This window comes from Haliotis cracherodii, unplaced genomic scaffold (genome assembly GCF_022045235.1).
Source record: "Haliotis cracherodii isolate W230 unplaced genomic scaffold, xgHalCrac1.p SCAF_2, whole genome shotgun sequence".
Lineage (NCBI taxonomy): Eukaryota > Metazoa > Mollusca > Gastropoda > Lepetellida > Haliotidae > Haliotis > Haliotis cracherodii.
The window spans coordinates 73904048-73921677 of NW_027266275.1; the positions used below are offsets into that span (position 1 = coordinate 73904048).

The 17630-nt window shown below is 44.0% G+C and overlaps 2 protein-coding genes across 2 annotated transcripts in view; one reads left to right on the plus strand and one right to left on the minus strand.

Moving 5' to 3' along the window:
- LOC139469628 (lysosomal alpha-glucosidase-like) overlaps window positions 1–4580 on the minus strand; it is a 28301-nt gene extending 23721 nt beyond the window's left edge. Inside the window, exons 1-4 of the mRNA XM_071251852.1 lie at window positions 3999–4580; window positions 3450–3670; window positions 2549–2711; window positions 1758–1854 (exon numbers count right to left, since the gene is read on the minus strand). Of these exons, the coding sequence (XP_071107953.1) occupies window positions 1758–1854; window positions 2549–2711; window positions 3450–3670; window positions 3999–4580 (1063 nt within the window). The remainder of the gene's footprint in view (window positions 1–1757; window positions 1855–2548; window positions 2712–3449; window positions 3671–3998) is intronic.
- Window positions 4581–8882: 4302 nt separating this feature from the next.
- LOC139469629 (transducin beta-like protein 3) overlaps window positions 8883–17630 on the plus strand; it is a 28845-nt gene continuing 20097 nt past the window's right edge. The window contains exons 1-8 of the mRNA XM_071251853.1: window positions 8883–8996; window positions 9369–9420; window positions 10625–10720; window positions 11302–11349; window positions 12133–12210; window positions 12804–12952; window positions 14694–14864; window positions 15241–15316. Of these exons, the coding sequence (XP_071107954.1) occupies window positions 8977–8996; window positions 9369–9420; window positions 10625–10720; window positions 11302–11349; window positions 12133–12210; window positions 12804–12952; window positions 14694–14864; window positions 15241–15316 (690 nt within the window). The 5' untranslated portion in view covers window positions 8883–8976. The remainder of the gene's footprint in view (window positions 8997–9368; window positions 9421–10624; window positions 10721–11301; window positions 11350–12132; window positions 12211–12803; window positions 12953–14693; window positions 14865–15240; window positions 15317–17630) is intronic.

Consider the following 17630-nt stretch of genomic DNA (forward strand, 5'->3'; position numbering starts at 1 on the left):
CTTTTCCAGCCTCACGGCTATGGAGCTGTGATAAAGAGTCCAAGTCATCATAAAGTAATTAGGGTCCAATAAAAACAATGCGCCGCCAAACCTCATACATATTATCACTGAAAGTCGTACTACAGACGGTTAATGTCAAATCACAATAAAAGCATTTCAGTTGCAATAACATGTTCCAGGACCATGTATTCTCTTAACACCATCGGATTTAGAAGCAATGGTCGTATAAAACAAAACACATCTATTTGATCACAACAGTATTCATGTTATTCCCACAAAATCACATAAAGAAAGGAGACATTAGGAAATACATGTGTATTATCATTTTTCATCAGGATAACAAAATTTTCTCTCCTAGTTACCACCTCCAGGTTTAGCTAAGACGGGTCCTCCTTTGGTCAAAAGTTTGTTCCCCCTCTAATGAGTGTGTCACGCGTTGCACACGAATGGCGGACGGGGTGCACACCCGTGTGCAACGCGTTGCACACGGGTATCACACGCGTGACCAACCCGATGCACACTGGTTGCGTAACGCGTTGCCCATGCGTGTAAGGGGAATGAACTTCTAGGCAGTAGTGTATGTGTGGCTGCTTGTACTACTAGTCCGGACTAATGCCGATTTTATAGTGCTCGTCGCAGTTTAACATGAATACCCCACTCAGACACTGACTCCGAGCTGACAACTCTTTGTTTCGGCCCCTTAATGCCGGGCGCAAGGCAGTGTAACAACAAGTACCATCTTCTAACGTCTTTCGGTACGACGCGGACGGGGTTCGAATACACGGCCTTCCGCTCTCCGGCCGGACGCTCCACCGCTAGACCACGGAGGCGGTCGGTACCCCAAAGGAATCAATGGAGCACATCCAATAAACAAAGAGCGCTAAATGACAGTATCCAGAGGTAAAAGCTACTCCTAAAGGTCTCATGGGGGCACGGGTGGCCCAGTCGTCTAAGGCGCCGCGACAGCGCAATGCAACGCCTCAGATGGTTGGGCCAGTGGATATGATTCTACTTTGGAAATGAAGTGAATGCTTTTAACGCCCCAGTGAGCATTGTTGCAGCGTTATCACGAGCTTGTAATGGAGTGTAGACCAGATACACCAGTAGTTGGTACTGGGATATAGACACGCAGTGAAGAAGTTGCCGAGCCTGACCACCCCACGCGAAGGAATAGCGTGCAAGGGGATTATTCAACCCCGAGTCCAGTCGGGACCACTTGACTATGGGAATATAGAGGAAATTAAGTGCTTGTAAAGACAGTCATGCATTGAGAAATTCGAATAGGTTCGCTTTGCAAAATGTTAATATACAAAAACTGATAGAGAAGCTGTGATTAAATAATATTAATTGTAACTTTATGCTAAGCCTTATATATGCTGGGTTCATATAAGACACGTGGTGTGTTGTAAGATTAGACACGAGGTGTGTGGTGAGACGAGACACGGGGTGTGTGGTGAGAAGACACACGGGGGCTGTGGTGAGACGAGACACGGGATGTGTGGTGAGACGAGACACGGGGTGTGTGGTGAGACGAGACACGGGGTGTGTGGTGAGACGAGACACGGGGTGTGTGGTGAGACTAGACACAGGGTGTGTGGTGAGACTAGACACGGGGTGTGTGGTGAGACGAGACACAGGGTGTGTGGTTAGACTAGACACGGGGAGTGTGGTGAGACTAGACACAGGATGTGTGGTGAGACGAGACACAGGATGTGTGGTGAGACTATAGTAGACACGTGGTATATGGTGAGACTGACCTAGTGCGTTGCTGTTGAGGAGGAGAACACCGTGACTGCTGCCGTCCTCCTCCATCATCAGGTAGAAGGGGTGGGAGCCGTACAGGTTCCTGTCTTCCTGGATGCACGGATACAACAACACAGTCACATTCCATAGACAGACGTTATAGCGAGATTATAGAGACACAGTCATATTCCATAGATATATGTCATAGCGAGATTATAATGACACAGTGACATACCATAGATAGACGTTATAGCGAGATTATAGAGACACAGTCATATTCCATAGATATATGTCATAGCGAGATTATAATGACACAGTGACATTCCATAGATAGACGTTATAGCGAGATTATAATGACACAGTCACATTCCATAGATATACGTTATAGAGAGATTATAGTGACACAGTCACATTCCATAGATATACGTTATAGAGAGATTATAGTGACACAGTCACATTCCATAGATATACATTATAGCGAGATTATAGTGTCACATTCCATAGATATACATTATAGCGAGATTATAGTGACACAGTCACATTCCACAGATACGTTACAGCGAGATGGTACGGTGACACAGTCAGCCACGTTCCATACATACTTGATAACGTGCCAGTCACTGTTCACGTCGAAACAAGAGGGTACATAACGGCATTGAAACATTACGATACGGATATCATGTTTATTTGAATACTTTTCAAAGTTAATTTTGTACCTTCACCAGTCACCAGTCACCAGTCACCTAACAAATAGAAAGCGTTACACTGGACGAATTTGAAGATGGGTAACCGTTAACATTCTCACCACTGGCGGTGTCCCCCGGTTCCACATGACGAAGCGGGTCCAGTTGAAGCTGTGCATGAAGGCGTCCCTGTGTTCGCCCAGTCCGTACAGAAAAGTGCTGGGGACCCTGTAGCTCACCTGGAGGAACTGGTCAGCGAACAACAGAGGGCCCAGCGTCTGTAGACTGCACGGGAAACAAACTAGTCACATGATGCACTTACAGGAACCGTAATATTTCAGATATACCAATAAGAGACTCCGCACGTCCAGTGAGAGTCGTGAGGCGGACCTAGAGCTGATGGGGACAAGCAGCTACAAGGGCGGTTGGTTGAGACAGGTGTGGACAGTGGACAGTGTGTTTGCTTGTTCGTTGTTTAACGCCGCGCTCAGCAATATTCCAGCTATATGACGGCAATGGGGATAACGATGACATCATCAACCAATCAGCAAGCCTGACCACCCGATACCGTTAATCGCCTGTTACGACAAGCATAGTCGCCTTTTACTGCAAGCATGGGTTGCTGAAGACCTATTCTACCCCGGATCTTCACAGGTACAGTGGACAGTGGTCAGACAGTGCTCACCAGCGTGCTGCAGTCGCGTGTAAAACTTCATTTTGTATAATGGGTGAGATTGGATGACGCAGCTTTCATTTGTTTAGTATGTTGGTTATATCAGCTTGACGTGGGCGGTTAACCCTAAGTGATTCAGGTCTCAGACGGTTACCACTTTGGTGAAACCCATGAGCAGGGTATCATGCAGAGAACCCTAGAAACATAATCAGGGCGAACCAGGATTAGAACCCACGATTTAAAGGACGCAAACCTGCACAGAGAATTGCGGCGCCTTAAACGATTGGACACCCGTGGATATAAAGATGTGTGGACACAGTGGAATGTGATGGGACAAGCATATAGCATACATTGAAGCTCCAGAACTCTTCCTCTGGACGTTGAACGCAAATGGTTCCTGTGGACCTGGTGTGTCTACAATGTAGAGGTCTTTGTCTGTGTCTTGCATCTCAGACTGTTGAGTTTGTGGCGTTTGGACGCCATTGGCGCCTGCCGTTGTGTCAGGCGTCCGGACGTTGAAGCTAGAACCGTTGATGGGCACCTCCCACCTCTTGGATGTAGTGTCGGTTATCTTAAATATACCACAAATACATATGACAGATGATGGATGTATATTTTGGCGTATACAATAGGGTTCAAAATTACCACTGCGCCGAAATACCTTCGTGGCGATTCCGGGCTATAATTGGTCGTAAGCGATGCCTAACAGCTCAGATGGTCAAGTTCGGTGAGTGGTTATGTGTCATCGTACCCATATGGCGTTGGACGTTGCTCATGACACACATCACTGGTTTGCCTGGTCCAGCTTCGATTATTTACAGGCGCCATCATACAGCTGAGTGCGGCATAAAACAACCACCAACTAAAATTCTTTTCATCCAAGTGGGAATCTGGCTCACCCGTATCCTAAGAGCTGTAGCGGACAGGTGGACGATAGACACAGTGAGCTTGTGGACATCCTTTGGGTAGTGAGTCGTGGCGTTGCGGTAGAGCTGCATTGTGGTCATCGATCCGGTGTTCTGCTTGTGCACTATTGTATATCTGGGGTAGTTAGCAGGGAAGAAGCATGACGGTGACAGCCCATCCCCCTGATTCCAACAACACCCCCGACTCTGGCAGGTTGAGTGTGACAGGTTCCTCTCGGGGTGGCAGTCTAGGCGGGTGGATGGCGTTACATCACACTGTTCCGACTCCCTGCCAACCCATTCAAGGGCTTCACGCTGATATCGACCAGTGTCCTCTTGTGATCCCAGGGGACGGTATGTTGACGCAGGGGGGTCTGGTTGGTAGGGGTAGTCCAAATAAAGGAGGGACCGTACGGCTGGGCTGAAGCAGAGGAGCAGCACCGTCGCCAGGATCAGTGTCCCTACCAGCATACCGAGGCGTGGCCATTCCCGGTGACACACCCTCTGGCGGGACAAGTCTTGCCCCTCCAGTAGCCCCTCCCCAACCGCCCGGTTGGAGCAGTTCATCAGGTGCATCGTGGACGACGGTTACACCTGTCTGTACTCTGCCAGCGCCGACCCTGATGTGGAGATGCAGACACAGTCAGTGTCCTGTCCATTATCAGTTCATTATCACACCTGCCTTTGACCCCCGACAGGATGTGATGTGACCTTTTGGCTAAATGTCACACTAGATTCCGTGAATCCAAGATCACACTACTATCACACCAGATTGTCTGAACCACAGCTGCATTAATTACACATTTAGATTTACGGTTGCCCTAATGCACAGTTCATATTATATGAAGTCCAATTGCGTATTTCGTATGGAGCCCATGTTAATCCCGTGACTTAGCATAACACAGAAACTGAAGTGCTGTCGGATATGTTAGAAAAAATGCATTCCTGACTTCCTAGGGATATAAAATGATAATCTAGTTTTTTTTCTAACTGAAACTGTGGTTATTCTTAGAACGTACGATTGCCAATAATATGACGATAAACTTAGCAAGAAAATCGTTTTGTGACATCTTATGTGAAACAAGCTATACTAGCGTCACATCCATAACACCTGCCCTGTATCATCTGATAGGTTCAAATGTCACCAAGGTAACAACATCTCCTTGAGTTATAGCTTAACGTGTGTCATGCAGAATGGGAGCGGTGTTGATAAAACATATGTATGATCAAACCAATATTATTTTTTGATAATTAATATTTACTGACTTGTTTGGGGAATACTGCATATTTCTGAAATATTGCTTGTTCAGGGAAAACATTTCTACTGTGAAATTGCACACAGAATATAATAACTATGAAATGCATATGCACTCGTAGTTCAAACCCCATGTTTGTCGACCGGTAGTTATTTGGTATTGCAATAGTTGACTTATATATGAAAATGCTACAAGTAATTAAATAGCAAAATTGATTATGCTAGCGTCTCTGACAGGACTTTCGTTGATAGTCACATTTGCTGAGGCAGCATAACACGCTACGGGTGTACATATATATAACAACATGGAGATAACCTATCTCCCACCCAGCACATCTACATGTGAAGATAGATGACATTCATGCAGGGTTAACAATAAAAGTATGTCAAGATGGTCACCTACTGTCGGCAGTATGTGCCCAAGTCTAGACTTTTGAAACGAGAACTGCTCTAGGCTCCTTTGTATCATAAGGATTAAGAGGAAAAATTAACCAAAAAATCTTCAAATGTTTTCATTTCCGAGACTAAATGTTGGTCTAGTGACATGACGCCACTGCAATCCCTTGCATTCCGAACGGAACGTTATTGATAAAAATTGTTTTGAGATGCGTGCCGGGTAAGAAGTGAAGGATAAAGGGTTGGGTGAGAATGTCAAGGAGACGGGGGCCGGAAACTCGAGGGGTTTAGGTATTCTGGATTTCGAGGCTAGATCCGCTGACGTATAGACTTGTTTGTTTACTGGCTAGACATGTAGAAGTTTAGACGTGTTTGTTCAGTGGCTAGACTTGTGGAAGTGTTACACGGCCGTGCAAGCTCCAATGACCTGATCTGCAGACGACAGCGTACACCAGGCAAGGGCGTTTATCCAGCTAACTGTACCAGGCTGGTCTACACTGGGTAGTCGCGGGTTGGTTTGTGTAATGACACAGTCAGCAATGAGTTCTGGGACGACAACCTGTAAATAATCGATGCAGCCTGATACAAAATAGCTACAAATAAGTCCCATATGTTATATTTAGGATAACAGTTTCTTACTAAAGTACAGATTCTAGTACTTTTGGGGGGCTGAGTTCCATCCGGGTTTCGAACCCACACTCCCAGAGTGATTCGCCTGATCTTGGAGTGTTGGTTCGAATCCCTGATGGGACTCAACCCCCCAAAGAACTAGAATCTGTACTTTACTAAGAATGTGTTTTCCCAAATAAAACATTTGTTACATTTCATCACTTTCTAAATGGCATTGTGTATTCATACAAATAAATCACTTCCCGTGTGTTTTTGTTGTCTATATTTATACATGCTATTTATGAGGTACTGTGAGCGTAGCGTTGCATACAGTAGACAATGTGCATTATATTCCAGGTTTAACCCTTTTTGACTTGACTACACCATATCATGAGAATACCATGACGCTATGCTGCAACATGGAGGTATATCACGTGTTGTCCTCACATGGGCGGTATTCTTCAGCTCAATGTGCTCAATGGCGGATACACCCAGAAGGGTGGTTCAGTTTGGAATCACAAGTTAATATATCCAGTGTTAGAGGCATGAAGGTATTACGTCTGGTGGATATGCTGCTTGTGTTTTTTATTGAGTTAGTCATAATGTTGATGTACCTTTACACTTAGTAAATCCGATCACCAAAAACAATTCGAAATGTGTGTGTACCAGAAGGTGTCACTCACGAAAGCCTCTAAGCCGCGTGGTAAACTTCATCATAACTTTTAAGAACGTTTCACACAGCCCTCCCAGTTTACTCTGCGTCGTAAAATCACCCTATATATACTAGTATACAAAAGTCCAAGGGCTCTACTAAAGTAGTTTTGACCTCGCATTTGAATCCAACGTGGCGACGACACATGCATTCGTATTATACATCATCAACAAAAAGAGTACCAGAAGGACAGAAGTCGGGCAGTAGATGTTTTAGATTTGATATGAACAAATCTCGAGCTGTCTGCAGCCTCATCGTCATCGAGGTATAGTACGCCACCGACACTTGGGGTGGATTGTCCACTCGAATGACCCCAATTGCCCGCCAAGCTTCTAGTCATGTTCTTCCCGCCACAAATATTGAACCAACGGGGACAGAGAACAAGTACAGGATACATGTGCATTTCGTAATGTGCCTAGTGGGAAGTAGACACATTTACATCATACGTCAAACAACCTGCATATTACGTAAACAGGACCTCCTCAGCACAACCATGTAACTTTATGTGTTTTAGGCGCATATTAACCGCCTATATGAAGCTATGGAACAATATTCCTGTCTGATGAAACAACTCAGGCGATGATTGTGGGAACCACAAAAAGGACTCTTGAAATCTGTTGACAAGACCACAATTCTGATCCGCGAAGATCCAGGTTGAGAATAGGTCTTCAGCAACCCATGCTTGTGGTAAGAGGCTACTCTGCTTGTGAGATGCGACTAACGGGATCGGGTGGTCAGGATTGCTGACTTGGTTGATGCATGTCATCGTATCCCAACTGCGTGGATCGATGCTCATAATGCCAATCACTGGATTGTCTGGTCCAGACTCGATCACGTTAATCACCTCTTAAGCATAGTCGCCTCTTATGGCAAGTATGGGTTGCTGAAAACCTATTCTACCCAAGACCTTCACGTTTTTTCGTGATAAGTTACGTCGTTCTGTAGCAGAACCAGCTGATAATGTTGAGCAATTTAACCATGGATGAGCCATTATCGGCAGAGTCTGAACAACAGTCAAAGTTGTGGAAACATCTAACGCCTCCTCCTCCGAGGAAGGTAAAGTCTTACATCTGCTGGCAAGGTGGTGACCTCGGTTTTCTCGAAAACCTGTGGGACTATCTCCTGAAAGGTCAGATTATTAATGGCCAATATGATACTAATCCTCTTGGGCAACTGCGTGAGAATATCAAGGCTAAACGTTGTGGACAACTCCATAAAGTGCGCTGTTCCGTCAGGACAATGCAGTTGTGAACTAGTCGTCTGTTGTCGCCATGGATGAAATTCATGGATGTAACTTTGAACTAATAGAATATCTTCCTTATTTGCCAGATTTGGCACCGTCACATTTCCACCTACATATGGATATAGTTTATTGAGAGAAATTTTTAAACACAGTTTTAAAGACCAAGAATTCCAGCATTTCAAGAAGACATTTCATCACAATAATAAGAGAGCGACATTTTCCACCCTTTCAGACACTTCCTGCAAGACAGTTTACGTACGCTTCAGTGACTGATGTTGTTTGACAGGTTTTGTTAAGGTCCTTAGGAGTTCACGGATGACAAAGTAGACACAATTTATGGATAACAACTTCTTTATTTACTGGTCTATTATATGGTCTCTGCTGTAAAAGGGGACGTTTCGGTATAGATCCTTATACCGTGGTCAGCGCAAATTAGACATGTTTCCCAAACTAGGATTGCTTGGGGCTGTTAGTATGTTGTTTTAGGGACGTTGTAGAAATACATTGTGGTGAAATAAATTCTGCTGCAATTTTTTTCAAGTTGAGTCAAAATATGGCCAAGACTGCCGGGACAAGATGGAGCTTGGGTGACGAATGTGCGTGTACATCTCCGCACACCGCTTACAGCGCTGAACCCTGTAAGGAGTTTAGATAACCGGAAGTGTCTATCCCACGTGTTTATAAATTGTGTATCGGAATATGATGTGACTTGTTATCGTTTCTGTATTCGTGGATGTTGTGAAGTTCATTTGTAGCAATGAACGTGTTAAAATCGAAGTAAGTTTGTCACTTTTTCAACTGATGTGTTCTTTAAAATAGTCTTGGTAATTGAATCTACGACTACTGTGCCCTGCATGTTCAGTTTTCGATCATCAGCTGTAATGCCAGTGTTATCAGGTTGTGATATATTCTTTCGTCCCTCGATCAACTACAGAGACAGTTTCTGCCACAATACACGTGAATCTAGTACTAACGTGTCCTATTATTTTAACAAGTATATATATCTCCGTCAGTGACAAGCTGGTGACACAGAATCCATATTGCTATGGTCAAAATAACCTATGAAAGACCCGTGGCATATTTAGAAACACAACAATCTAATAAGTAATTTTGTTACTGATGAATCATCTGGTGTTTTTGTTTCTACAGTTTGTCTATTGTGAGTAAATACGAAGCATTCTACACTGGCGGTCGGATACAGGTGAGTTGAAGTTAGACGTAGATATGTATGATGTTTCACTTTGTACTATTAACAAAACCATACACGAAACACCTCAATGTTAAGTAAAACAACATGTAGTACAGGACATAAGATTGGAAAGTGTCAGCTTGAACTATAACACTAGCTGCCGTGTTGTAACCCAAATATTTTTCATAGTTTTTGTAAAAGTAAGCTATGCTAATTCTACCACAACAGGTTAAAACCATGATATATATACATGGCTAGCTGTAGTTCCATATCAACTCTTTTGGCCATGCCCTCTTTCTCATATGGACAGATAGGGCCCTGAATATGATTAAAACCAAACACCTATATAGTGAGACAGGTGTCAACATACCCTAATCTTGCCATTGGTGTGATTTGTTTATACATGCTATCAATCAATCAATCTGAGTAAGATTGTATCAAGACCTGTGAAGATCCGGGGTATAATAGGTCGTCAGCAACCCATGCTTGCCATAAGCCGCGACTAACGGGATCGGGTGGTCAGACTTGCTGACTTGGTTGATGCATGTCATTGTATCCCAATTATGTGGATTGATGCTCATGATGTCAATCACTGGAATGTCTGGTCCAGACTCGATTATTTTCAGACCACCCTCATATAGCTGAAATTTTGCTGAGTGTGGTGTTAAACAACAAACAAACAAACATAGTTCTACTTACTGTACATCCATAAACGGTAGTGATGATGTACTGTCATAGGTGTATCATCTGACAAGTGTCATGTCAAATGCTTCTCTTATCTATTTAAGTAGTAGGGGCACAAGTGGCCCAGTTGTCTAAGACGCCGCGATTTGCTGTGTAGAGTTGTGTCCCCTTGGCATGCCAGAAACCAATGATTGTGGGTTCGAATCCTGGTTGTCCCGATTTTGATTCTAGGTTTGTCAGCACCATACCATGCTCGTTGGTTTCACTGAAGTAGTAAACGTCTGAGACCTGCATCATTTCGGGCATTCCTCCAAAATTAAGCTGACACACCGTGATATAACTGGAATACTGTTAAGAGTGGCATTAAACCCAACTCACTTATTTCTTTATTGAGGTCATTGTGATGAAATATATTTAAGACTTTTCAGTATTTTTAACCAAATCCACCATTATACACTGATCTCCAGGTGGTGTTTCCGTCCATGTTTCCTTTGTTGTGTGTTTTATTTATAGGGAGTGTTTGTGTTGACAGGTGAGCAATGACGGCAAGCACCTGTTCTGTCCTTGTAGCTCCAAGGTAACAATACTGGAAACAGAGACCGGCAAAGTTGTCAAAACAATTGGACAGGTGAGTTACATGGAAGTGGGGCACAGCTTTTTCCATATTATTCCGTATTTGTTTCAGGATGTGTTAAGTCCCATGTGAGTTCCAGGATCTGCTGGTACAATCCCCAACTATGAGCCTTAGCCTGTCAACACCATACATGATACAAGTTTCCATGGGATTCACCCTTGTTCACCCAGGTGTAAAACATCTCCAAGCTGTGCAATTTGGCTTTCCTCCCAGATCCGGGGTAGAATAGGTCGTCAGCAACCCCTACTTGCCATAAGAGGTGACTATGCTTGTCGTAAGAGGCAACTAACAGGATCGGGTGGTTTTAGGCTTGCTGACTTGGTTGATGCATGTCACTGTATCCCAATTGCGCGGATTGATGGTCTGGTCCAGACTCGATTATTTACAGACAGCCATCATATAGCTGGAAGGGATTTATATCTTAGTTTTTGTGATATTTGAATTTTTGTGATGTCTGAATGCGGGCAGGTAACTTTGAAGATGGGTAGTCTATACATTTGGGTCACCTGCCCGACTGTCTTTTTTGGTTTTAAAATTATTTCGAACACTGCTTATGAGATGAATCTTTTCACCAGGATGAGGACGAGGAGGTCTCCAGCTTCTGTGTATCACCTGATGATAAGGTGAGATTTGACATGCTTCACTTATTGAGCTAACATATTGCGACACTTGAGGGGGTCAATGGGGACAAACGCTTGTCCATTATCCTGACGAGTTAGACAAGAGGAAATCCAGCTATTTTTTATAAACCACTTGTCTGAAACTGTAGACTAGTTTGATATAACCAATGGTGTCTGTTCCTGGTTCCCATGGTGATGATTGTTTCAAGGCGGAATGGTTACAGGTAGGAATCGGTGGACTATACTTTGTACAGTCTTGGAAATACATGATTGTTTGAAGTGGGTCTCATAATAAAGAAGTTGACACCCATAACTTCTCTTCCTTAGCTCGCAATTGTTTTGGGACTAAAAGTGCACAGACTTGACTCATCTATTGAATCCTAAGAACACAAGTCACTGTTGCTATGATGCCCTGTGTGTGTGCTGAATGTGAAGTAAGGGGGCTCCTCAGGCCCAAGGGACTCCCGCTTTTAATTGGTCTCCAGCAACCCATGCTTGTTGTTAAAGGCAACCTAATGGAGTGGGAAGATTCAGTGACTTTGTTGATTGCATGTCATTATAACCTGACATGTTGATCATTGTTCCTAATATCAATCAGTGGTTTGTCTGGCCCGGACTCGATTATTTACTGACTGCTTCGACACATGGCTGGAATATTGCCTAATTCGGCATTACAGTTGTTGTTTTTTAAACAGCATGTAAACACACTAACAGAGTATGGATGAGACTAGGTTCTCTGTGTTCGCTGCAGTGACTGTTCCATCATTGTTGTGGCCTCTGTTTCAGCATCTGGTTCTGGCTACTCGGACGCTGCTGCTGCGACAGTGGGACTGGCAGGCAGGGATGCTCGTCCGGACATGGAGGGTAAGCAGTGAAAGACCAACAAGGATGTAGTTTAGCCACCACATTTTTTTATCAGAATTTGTAAATTATCCAAAATTCATAATTTCTGTGGGGCGGTTGGGTAGCCTAGTGGTTAAAGTGTTTGATCTCCACACCAAAGGCTCAGGTTCGATTCCTCACATGAGTACAGTGTGTGAAGCCCGTTTCTGATGTCCCCCACTGTCATAGATGAGTGAATATTGTCCTGTATCTTCAGGCTGTGTCTACTGATGGGATGAGGGACTGTTGTCTGTATCTACTGATGGGATGAGGGACTATTGTCTGTATCTACTGATGGGATGAGGAACTATTGTCTGTATCTACTGATGGGATGAGGCACTATTGTCTGTATCTACTGATGGGATGATGGCCTATTGTCTGTATCTACTGTTGGGATGAGGGACTATTGTCTGTATCTACTGATGGGATGAGGGACTGTTGTCTGTATCTACTGATGGGATGAGGGACTACTGACGGTTGACCCTGATAGATGAGGGAATAATGACCTGTATCTTCTATTGGGATGAGGGATATTGTTCTGCATCTCCACACTGATAGATGGAGTGTTGTTTCAGGCTGTCCACACTGGTCCAGTGTCTAGCATGCTGTTTGACGGGACGTCCACTCTGCTGGCTACAGGGGGCAGTGATGCCACCATCAAGGTGTGGGACGTCGTGGAGCAGTACTGCACTCACAACTTCAAGGGCCACCAGGGCGTGATCAGGTACCAAGGCAGCAGTAAAGTCGGGAGAACATGAATACATGACACTTTTTATGGATAGCAGCTTTGATTTATTTTTTGTCACGATGTTTCAGAGCTACTTTTTGCCCCTTCTTCAGATGAAAGAGGAAGGAGTAGCTCTGATATGCCTCTGATGATGTCATACAACAGTAACACAAGGTTCTTCTAAATGTTCATAAACTTCCAAGGCAGGCAATATCAACTATGCCTGGGGCGTTCCTGTGTAATGCCTGAGGCGTTCTGGTGGAATGCCCTGGACCTGAATAAATTTCAATTGTAATACCTTTGTTTTACAATTAACGTTTCGTTCACTTGGCTCTTGATGAGAACACAATTGTATTTGATGATTGGTTATAAGTCCCAATTGTTTTTAACGTGAAAATTCCATGAACCTGTAACCTTTTATCCTGTAAAAAGTTTTAACCCACTGTTTTCCACTGAGCTGCATGTGATGAGAAGTTGTTACGTTTATCATGTCATGACTCCAGCTAGTCCATGCAGCACATGGTATTCCTTTTATACTGCGATACACTGTATTGTTTCACTATAAGGTATGTCAATGTTTTCTTATTTTTTCTGTTTTTTCTTGCATTTATTCGGTTCATAAGTTGGATAAAACACACCTCCTCAGGCTTTCCCTCTCTCACAGTTTTACATTTTTAACTAGACCTTGGAGGCATGCTTTATCCTATACTGAAGCATCGTGACAAATAATAAAAGAAGTTCACCTGATGAAGGAGCTAGAAGTAGCTCTGAAACGTCGTGACAAGAATAAGAGAAGTTGCTGTCCATAAAATGTGTCATGTATTCAAGACAGCAGTAGTTTCACAAACATCAGTCATATCACAAACTCCACGGTTCCTCAGCCAGTTATTTATTGTTCAAATATATTACTCACATAAACAATTAAGTCAACCACTGTATGGTGAATTGGATAGGATAGTGTGCTATGACTGATATTCAGCTAGATCCAGGCTGTAGAAGTTTCAGCATAATCACTTGCGTTGGTGGTTTATGGTTCTGTGGTGTAGTGGATAGAGCTCCAAACTGGAGACAGGAATTTTGGTGGTTCAATCCCCTGGCTGCGTCAAACCAAAACATGTCAAAAGATGGTACTTGTTGTTTGCCTGCCTCCAGGGGATTGATCAGCTAGGAGTTAGTATACTGAGTGGGGTATCCCTGTTAAACTGCAGTATAGTCGAGACCAGACAAACCAGTGATTGATATTATAAGCAAGGATCCACGTCATTGGGGTATGATGGCATGCACTGGACCAAGACACTGAGCCTGTCTACCCAATGGATCCTTTCACTGATTTAATATCTAAATGGGCAAGCACTATAAAACCAGCTAAGTCTGGACTAGTTCAAGTACATTGTTCCCTGTGTTGAAGTGTGATGTAGATACATTGTTCTCTGTGTTGAAGTGTGATGTAGATACATTGTTCCCTGTGTTGCAGTGTGATGTAGATACATTGTTCCCTGTGTTGCAGTGTGATGTAGATACATTGTTCCCTGTGTTGCAGTGTGATGTAGATACATTGTTCCCTGTGTTGCAGTGTGATGTAGATACATTGTTCTCTGTGTTACAGTGTTATGTAGACACATTGTTCTCTGTGTTGCAGTGTGATGTAGATACATTGTTCCCTGTGTTGCAGTGTGATGTAGATACATTGTTCCCTGTGTTACAGTGTGATGTAGATACATTGTTCTCTGTGTTACAGTGTGATGGCATTCCGGCCAGAGTCATCTCAAGTCCAGCTGGTTTCGGCAGCTGACGACTACAAGGTCCGTGTGTGGGACCTGGTGACCAGTTCTTGTGTTGCCATCATGGACAGCCACTACAGCCTTATCACCAGCCTCGTCTTCTCCCCTGATGGCACAGCCATGTACAGGTAGGACCTACTCGGCCAGCATTAGCTTATCTTTGTTTGTTTGTTGTTGAACGCCGCACTCAGCAATATTCCAGCTATATGACGGCTGTCTGTAAATAGTCAAGTCTGCACCAGACAGTCCAGTGATTGACATCATGGGCATCTATCCATGCAATTGGGATATGATGACATGCTTCAACCAAGTCAGCAAGCCTGACTACCCAATCCTGTAAGTCGCCTCTTAACCAGTGTTAGCCAGCTAAATCTGGGTTGCTGAAGACCTTTTGTACCCTGCATTGTCAAGGGTACATCAGCTTGTCTGGGTACAGCAGAAAGCCGTGTTCATGACTGAAGTAACTGTTATGTATAATATCATCCAACGTCATGTGTGTTGCAGTGGTGGTCGTGACAGCGTCTTGGTTGTGTGGGACATGGAGAAGTTGGCAGTCAGGAGGACGTTGCCAGTGTTTGAGGTATGTATAAAAGGGAATTTTAAGGGGATTTGTGACTGTGGCATTCCTTGATGTTTGCTCCAATAGTATTCGAATGTGGAGTGAGGTGAGGAGAAGTGGGGTTTAAGGTCGCATTCAAGATTTTTGCACGTATATAGTGACGTGAGTGTGTTGGAGGATTTGGGTGTTGGCGCTTGTTCTAGTCTGGACTGATGCCGGTTTTAAAGTGCTAACCCACTGAGATACCATGCTGTAGTTTAACATGGTTACCCCACTCACATACAGTATACTGCCGCCAAGCCGACGTGTCCTTGTTTTATCCCCTTAATGCTGAGTATTTTGTTTAAACAAGACATGGTGCGATTGCAAAGAGGAAACAAAGAAAATGAATGTTCCTTTTGTCATGGTTTGCAATGGTAAAAGTGTTTCAGTGTAAGGGAGGCAACTCTTACAACCTTAATGTCCTGACCTGTGCACACACGTCTGGGATCTCTTGTCTGTTTGTACAGGCTGGATTCAGGTCATGGGATCCGGGTAGTGTGAGTTTCCTCAGGTGTGGAATAAGTTTGAAAAATAGAAAAGTGTTGTAAAATCTTGGAAAAGAAATAAAAATATCGTACCAGAAATTCTGTTGGGTGATATATCAGTGACAGGAAAATAAATCAAACTCAACAATAGACTGACTTCCATTTTAACACCTCCAATCACAGCTTACAACTATTCATGCAGGTTGTAGAACAGCAGGAACAAGATCTTGGGGCTTCTTTTGCAGCGTGATTTGTATTGAAATAATATCATGGAGAGCTGGCATAATACTCCCAAAAAACATGGATATGTCATGGAAACTTGTCAGGCTAATTAGGAGATAAACCTGCTGTGTTTTGAAATTTGAGGTTGTCTAACTCTAGAATACCTATCATGTTAATTCATACTTAAAATACGTTCTATTTTAAAGTTGGAATGACACTGAATCTGTCAGTGTATGAACCCTGTGACTATACAGAATGACGACTGGTATAACAGCCAACATGTGATGTCAGTCTTGGTCATATATGTTGTTTTTTTGTGAGAGAGGACTTGCTACATCCTTATTATTTCTCTCTCATACTGTTCTTTTTTTTAGGAAGTTTGACCTTGATCTGTGCCCTGACTTGTGCTTTGATCTGTGCCCTGACATGTGCTTTGATCTGTGCCCTGACATGTGCCTTGATCTGTGCCCTGACATGTGCTTTGATCTGTGCCCTGACATGTGCTTTGATCTGTGCCCTGACATGTGCTTTGATCTGTGCCCTGACATGTGCTTTGATCTGTGCCCTGACATGTGCTTTGATCTGTGCCTTGACATGTGCTTTGATCTGTGCCCTGACTTGTGCCTTGATCTGTGCCCTGACATGTGCTTTGATCTGTGCCCTGACATGTGCTTTGATCTGTGCCCTGACTTGTGCCTTGATCTGTGCCCTGACTTGTGCTTTGATCTGTGCCCTGACATGTGCTTTGATCTGTGCCCTGACATGTGCTTTGATCTGTGCCCTGACATGTGCTTTGATCTGTGCCCTGACATGTGCTTTGATCTGTGGCCTGACTTGTGCCTTGATCTGTGCCCTGACTTGTGCTTTGATCTGTGCCCTGACTTGTGCTTTGATCTGTGCTTTGATCTGTGCCCTGACTTGTGCTTTGATCTGTGCCCTGACTTGTGCTTTGATCTGTGCCCTGACTTGTGCCTTGATCTGTGCCCTGACATGTGCTTTGATATGTGCCGACATGTGCTTTGATCTGTGCCCTGACTTGTGCCTTGATCTGTGCCCTGACATGTGCTTTGATATGTGCCCTGACATGTGCTTTGATCTGTGCCCTGACATGTGCTTTGATCTGTGCCCTGACTTGTGCCTTGATCTGTGCCCTGACATGTGCTTTGATATGTGCCCTGACATGTGCTTTGATCTGTGCCCTGACATGTGCTTTGATCTGTGCCCTGACATGTGCTTTGATCTGTGCCCTGACATGTGCTATTATCTGTGCCCTGACATGTGCTTTGATTTGTGCTTTGATCTGTGCCCTGACTTGTGCCTTGATCTGTGCCCTGACATGTGCTTTGATCTGTGCCCTGACTTGTGCTTTGATCTGTGCCCTAACTTGTGCTTTGATCTGTGCCCTGACACATGCCTTGATCTGTGCCCTGACATGTGCTTTGATCTGTGCCCTGACTTGTGCTTTGATCAGTGCCCTGACTTGTGCTTTTATCTGTGCCCTGACATGTGCTTTGATCTGTGTCCTGACTTGTGCTTTGATCTGTGCCCTGACATGTGCTTTGATCTGTGCCCTGACATGTGCCTTG